Source organism: Phodopus roborovskii, unplaced genomic scaffold, assembly GCF_943737965.1.
Source record: "Phodopus roborovskii unplaced genomic scaffold, PHOROB, whole genome shotgun sequence".
Classification (NCBI taxonomy): domain Eukaryota; kingdom Metazoa; phylum Chordata; class Mammalia; order Rodentia; family Cricetidae; genus Phodopus; species Phodopus roborovskii.
This window is the reverse complement of record NW_026126558.1, coordinates 16,670,769-16,677,293: the sequence shown is the minus strand read 5'-3', so window position 1 is coordinate 16,677,293 and position 6,525 is coordinate 16,670,769. Positions and strand designations below refer to the sequence as shown.

Here is a 6,525-nt window from a genome sequence, read left to right as displayed (position 1 = left end):
TCCCGCTATGTGTCCTGGGTACCAAACTCAGGTCTTCAGGCCTGTGTGGCATGTGTCTTTGCCCACTGAGCCATATTACCAGCCCCACACTGCTCATTTGCTTTAATTAATGAAAGGTGAAGTATAATGTTTGACAAGTTTGGCAAGTGCACATAAATGAAACCATTGTTACAATGGAACCAGTGACCGTATCATCACACCCAAACTTCAGTGTCCTGCTGTGTTCCAGATACTTCACAGTGCATCCATGTAAAAATGGATCCACTTTCCATCACTGCAGATTTGTTTGGATTTTCTAAGCTGTCATTAAATTCAATCACAAAACACACATTCTTTTTTTTATTGTTTATCTCATTATTTATTTATTTATTTATTTATTTATTATAACCAAGTCCATTTAAATGAAAACAAACATTTATAGACAATATTTGGGAATTGGGCCTCGTTCTTTCCAAACTACTTCCTGCTGGTAAGGGGCGCTGTCATGGGGGATTCTAAGAAGATGCAGAAATCCTGGCTGTAGTCTGCAAGGCTGCTTTGTTCAGCTTTTTTGAATGTAGGATAACCTGGTACTCTGTTTCACGCAGTCTGGCTTGATCAAACCACATTAGTCTGGAAAGAATCCACAGCTTTTCATTTTCTGTGGAAACAAAAATAGAAATCCTTTTCCCCAGTAACTTGTCCTTCAACTTAAATTTTGGAGTCAAAGCGTTTTTTTTTTAAATTTAATTTATTATTTTACAGGTCGATCCCAGTTCCCTCTCCCTCCCTCCCTACCACCCTCCCTCCCTCCCTTTTACACTCTCTGCCCTCTCACATGCAACCTAACCACCTTCCCCTCCCCTCCCCCACCCCAATTCCATATGTAGGGGAATGCCATCCAGTTGGGGTCATGTAGATCTGACAGGTCATGTGAAGTAGGGACTAGGGCTTCTCTCCTGTCTCTAGATTAAGGCAGTTATCCCTCCATGGGGGATGTGTTAGTAAGGTCCTTTTGTGCACCAGGGATACATCCTGGCTCCACTGTCTGAGGTCCCTTAGACTGCTCAGTCCTTCTGGCTGAGACCCATATTCAGGGGGGCCTGAGTCAGTCCCATGCTGGCTTCCCAGCTATCAGTCTGGTGGCCCATTAGCTCCTCCTTGTTCAGGTAAGCTGTCTCTATGTGTTTCTGCCACCTGGTCTTGTCCTCTCCATCTGCATCTGGGTTCTAGTTCGATTCAGTGTTTATGTATGGTTGTTTGATCCTGTTTCCAATAGGCATTAGTTGAGGGCTCCATGGATAAGTTAGTTGTTGATCTCACTATCTGGGAAGGGCATTTATGGTAGCCTGTCCACGGAAGCTCAAATTGTTAGTTGGCGGCAGTCTTGTAGTTCTCTCGACCTTTCTTTGTGTTCAATTTTATCTTCAAACCAATATTGGGTCCCTCTTTTATGTTTTCTCTCTCTCTCTCTCTCTCTCTCTCTCTCTCTCTCTCTCTCTCCTGTCTTCTATTCCTATACCAATTTGTTCAAGAGTACCTCCTACTTTCTCTTCTAAGAGGTTCAATGTGGCTGGATTGATGTTGAGATCTTTGATCCATTTGGACTTGAGTTTTGTGCATGGCGACAGACATGGGTTTATCTGCAGTCTTCTACACACCCTCATCCAATTGTGCCAGCACCATTTGTTGAAGATGCTGTCCTCGCCCCATTGTACAATTTTAGCTGTTTTGTCAAAAATCAGGTGTTCATAGGTGTGTGGGTTAATATCAGGATTTTCAATTTGATTCCATTGGTCTACCTGTCTATTTTTGTGCCAATACCAGGCTGTTTTCAGAACTATAGCTCTGTAGTAGAGCTTAAAGCCAGGAATGGTGATGCCTCCTGAAGTTCTTTTATTGTATAGGGTTGTTTTGGCTATCCTGGGTCTTTTGTTTTTCCATATAAAGTTGATTATTATCCTTTCAAGGTCAATGAAGAATTGTGGTGGGATTTTAATGGGGATTGCATTGAATCTGTAGGTTGCTTTTGGCAAGATTGCCATTTTTACTATGTTTATCCTACCTATCGAAGAGCATGGGGGAATCTTTCCATTTTCTGGTATCTTCTTTAATTTCTTTCTTCAGAGCCACAAAGTTCTTATTACATAGGTCTTTTACTTGTTTGGTAAGCATTACACCAAGGTACTTTATGTTGCTTGTGGCTATTGTAAAGGGTGATGTTTCTCTGATTTCTTTCTCTGTCTCTTTGTCGTCTGAAAAAAGTAGGGCTACTGATTTTTTTGAGTTTGTCTTGTATCCTGCTAGTTTGCTGGAGGTGTTTATCAGCTGTAGGAGTTCCCTGGTAGAGTTTATTGGGTCGCTTACGTAAACTATCATATCATCTGCAAATTGACACAGTTTGACTTCTTCCTTTCCAATTTCCATCCCCTTGATCTCCTTTTGTTGTCTTATATCTTTAGCTAGAACTTCTAGTACTATATTGAAGAGATATGGAGAGAGAGGACAGCCTTGTCTTGTTCCTGATTTTAGAGGAATTGGCTTAAGTTTCTCTCCATTCAGTTTGATGTTGGCAGTTGGTTTGCTGTATATTGCCCTTATTATGTTTAGGTATGTTCCTGCTATCCCTGACCTCTCCAAGACCTTTATTGTGAAAGGGTGTTGAATTTTGTCGAAGGCCTTTTTAGCATCTAGGGAGATAATCATATGGTTTTTCTTTTTCAGTTTGTTTATATGGTGGATCATGTTGATAGATTTTCGTATGTTAAACCATCCCTGCATTCCAGGGATGAAGCCTACTTGGTCATGGTGGATGATTGCTCTGATGTATTCTTGAATTCAGTTTGCCAGTATTTTATTGAATATTTTCGCATCGATGTTCATCAGGGATATTGGTGTGTAGTTTTCTTTCTTAGTTATGCTTTTGTGAGGCTTGTGTACCAAGGTTATTGTGGTCTCATAAAAAGAGTTTGGCAATGAACCTTCTGTTTCTATTTTGTGGAAGAGTTTGAGTAGTAGTGGTATTAGTTCTTCCTTGAATGTCTGGTAGAATTCTGCACTGAATCCATCTGGCCCTGGCCCTGGCTTTCGATGACTGCTTCTATTTCATTATAGAAGGTCTATTTAAGTTGTTTGTCTGTTCTTGATTTAATTTTGGTAAGTAATGGTTATCCTGAAATTTGTCCATTTCCTTTGAATTTTCAATTTTTGTGGAATACAGATTTTCAAAGTATGACCTGAAAATTGTCTGGATTTCCTCTTTGTCCATTGTTATGTTCCCCTTTCATTTCTGATTTTGTTAATTTGCATGTTCTGTCTCTGCTTTTTCGTTAATTTGGATAAAGGTTTGTCTATCTTGTTGATTTTCTCAAAAAACCAACTCTTTGTTGCATTGATTTTTTGTATGTTTTCCTGGTTTCTATTTTGTTGATTTCAGCCCTCAAGTTGATTATTTCCTGGCGTCTACTCCTATGGGGTGAGTTTGCTTCTCTCTGTTGTAAGGCTTTCAGTTGGGCTGTTAATTCTCTTATGTGACTATCCTCTGTTTTCTTCATATGGGCACTTAGTGCAATGAACTTCCCTTGTAGCACTGCTTTCAAGGTGTCCCATAAGTTTGGGTATGTTATGTCCTCATTCTCTTTGAATATTAGAAAGTCCTTAATTTCTTTCTTTATTTCTTCTCTGACTCAGGAGTGGTGCAATTGCACATTGTTCAGTTTCCATGAGTTTGCAGGGTTTCTGCTATTTGTGTTGTTGTTGAATTCCAATTTTAAAGCTTGGTGGTCTGATAAGGTACAGGGGACTATTCATATTCTCTTGTATCTGTTGAGGTTTGTTATGTCACCTCATATGAGGTCGATTTTAGAGAAGGTTCCATGTGGAGCAGAGAAGAAGGTATATTCTTTTGTCTTTGGATGGAATGTTCTATAGATGTCTGTTAACCCCAGTTGAGACATAACTTTTGTTAGTTCTTTTGTTTCTTTGTTGAGTTTCTGATTTGTGGTCCTGTCTAGTGTTGAGAGTGGTGTATTGAAGTCTCCCACTATAAGTGTGTGAGGTTTCATATGAGCTTTGAGTTTTAGTAGTGTTTCTTTTACAAATGTGGGTGACTTTGTATTGGGCATAGATGTTCAGAACTGAGACTTTATGTTGATGGATTTCTCCTGCGATAAATACGAAATGACCATCTTCATCTCTTTTGATTAATTTTGGTTTGAAGTCTAACTTGTTAGATATTAGGATAGCCATGCCTGCTTGCTTCTTGGTACCATTTGATTGGAAAGTCTTTTCCCAATCCTTTACCCTGAGGTAATGTCTATCTTTGAAGCTTAGATGTGTTTCTTACATGCAACAGAAGGATGGATTGTGTCTTCATATCCATTCTGTTAGCCTGTGTCTTTTTTTTTTTTTTTTTTTTAAATTTATTTTATGTAACAAAGTCCATTTAAATGAAAACAAACATTTATAGACAATATTTGGGAATTTGGGCGTTGTTCTTTCCAAACCTTTCCTGCTGGTAAGGGGCGCTGTCATGGGGGATTGGAAGAAGATTTAGAAATCCTGACTGTAGTCTGTAAGGATGCTTTGTCCAGCTGTTTTGAATGTAGGATCACCTGGTACTCTGTTTCAGGTGGTCTGGTTTGATCAAACCACATTAGTCTGGAAGGAATCCACATCTTTTCATTTTCTGTTAGCCTGTGTGTTTTTATAGGTGAGTTAAGACCATTAATGTTGAGGGTGAGTAAGGACCATTGATTGTTGATGCTTGTTTGTTTTAGGTTTGCTGTTGGCAGTGGTATTGTGAATATATTTGTTCTGCTTTACCCTTGGTTTCTGGTGTAGTTGGATTATCTGTTGCCTACATTTTTGTGGGCATAGTTACCTTCCTTGGGTTAGAGTTTTCCTTCCAATACTTTCTGTAGGGCTGGATTTGTAGATATGTATTGGGAAAGTCTGGTTTTGTCATTAAATATCTTGTTTTCTCCATCTATAGTGATTGAGAGTTTTGCTGGTATAGTATCCTGGGCTGGCATCCGTGGTCTCTTAATACTTGTAGAACATCTATCCAGGACCTTCTGGCCTTGAGGGTTTCCATGGAGAAGTCAGGTATAATTTTGATAGGTCTGCCTTTATATGTTACCTGTCCTTTTTCCTTCGCTGCTCTTAATATTCTTTCTTTATTCTGTATGCTAAATGTTTTGATTATTATATGTCGAGGGGTCTTTTTTCTTTGGTCCAGCCTATTTGTGCAAAACACACATTCTTTTAGAAATGGGGTAAGACCCATATATCAGAACATTTGTCATTTGAACCACTTCTAAGTATATAAGTCAGCATCATTTATTTATGTAGTGTCACAGTGTTGCTTAGCCAAAGGACTTCCCTAGTTCTAAAACATTCTCAGTATCCCAAAGAGAACTCAATATCTTTTAGTCTCTCTCACAGACTGAAATCTTGACCCCTTCCTCCAGCTACTCCCACTACTAATTTTTTAGTTTCTATGAATTTACCCTCATTTGTCACAAAAGCAGATTCCTGTCACATGTTGCCCTTCATTCATGATTTTCCAACTTAGGATAACTATTCTGAGGTTCACACATGTGTTGCATGTATTAAAGCTTTCTGTAGATTAACTGTAGTCTTCCCCTTACCTCATATTTAGGAAAGAAGTAGAGATTGTTATTTCAGTATATTAGATATAATGGGAGACACAAGTCCATGACTTTCCCCCTAACAATTCTAGCTTCCCAGGAGTCTTTATGAGAAGGTCAGTATTTTATATAGACAAAAAAATGTGATTCCAGATAAAGACAGCTAGTGTTTGAATCAGTATTCAAAGCAGTGGGTACCAGTATAAGGAAGAAAAATAAAGGGCAATTTCTTTATTTCTTCTCTGGGAAGATGTGTTGCATAAAACTATGAAGCCTGGACCGGGATTGCAAGATGGTGTCAATTGTGCCACTGAAGGAGAAGAAGCTCATAGAGGTTAAACTTGGAGAGTTGCCAAGCTGGATCTTGATGTGGAATTTCACCCCCAGTGGCATTGTGGGAGTCTTCCAGAGAGGTTACGATCGATATTACAACAAATACATCAATGTGCGGAAAGGCAGCATTTCGGGGATTAACATGGTGCTGGCAGCCTACGTGGTTTTCAGCTATTGCATTTCTTACAAGGAGCTCAAACATGAGCAGCGACGTAAGTACCATTGAAGAAGGGTCACTATGGATGGCACTGCACACCTGAGCATAACCACCTGTCCCACTCCCATCCATGAAGAATTTAACTGTGGCTGAACCTTCAAATCCTGACTAAGAACTAGTATCCAATAAAAGGTGACTGACTGACTGGTTAAAGAAACAAACAAACAAAAACAAACAAACAAACAAACAAACAAACAAAAAACCAAAAAAACTATGAAGCCTGTGGTGGTAAGGTGGCATAGTAGGTAAAGTTGCTGGAAACCAACTTTACCTGAGCCTGATCCTCAGGTCCACATGGTGGAAGGAGAGAACTGACTCCTGCAACTTGTCCTTTGACCACCACAT

General features: G+C 39.3%; 1 protein-coding gene across 1 annotated transcript; it reads left to right on the top strand.

Annotated features, from left to right (window-relative positions):
- Positions 1-5,922: 5,922 nt before the first annotated feature.
- On the top strand, positions 5,923-6,189 carry LOC127234686 (ATP synthase subunit f, mitochondrial-like). The gene has a single exon (XM_051201778.1). The coding sequence runs from the start codon at positions 5,923-5,925 to the stop codon at positions 6,187-6,189; it is 267 nt and encodes an 88-aa protein (XP_051057735.1).
- The last annotated feature ends 336 nt before the right edge of the window (positions 6,190-6,525 follow it).

What these genes read in the sequence shown, in the direction of transcription:
- LOC127234686 (XM_051201778.1), top strand. Translation starts at nt 5,923, where the DNA reads ATGGTGTCAATTGTGCCACTGAAGGAGAAGAAGCTCATAGAGGTTAAA.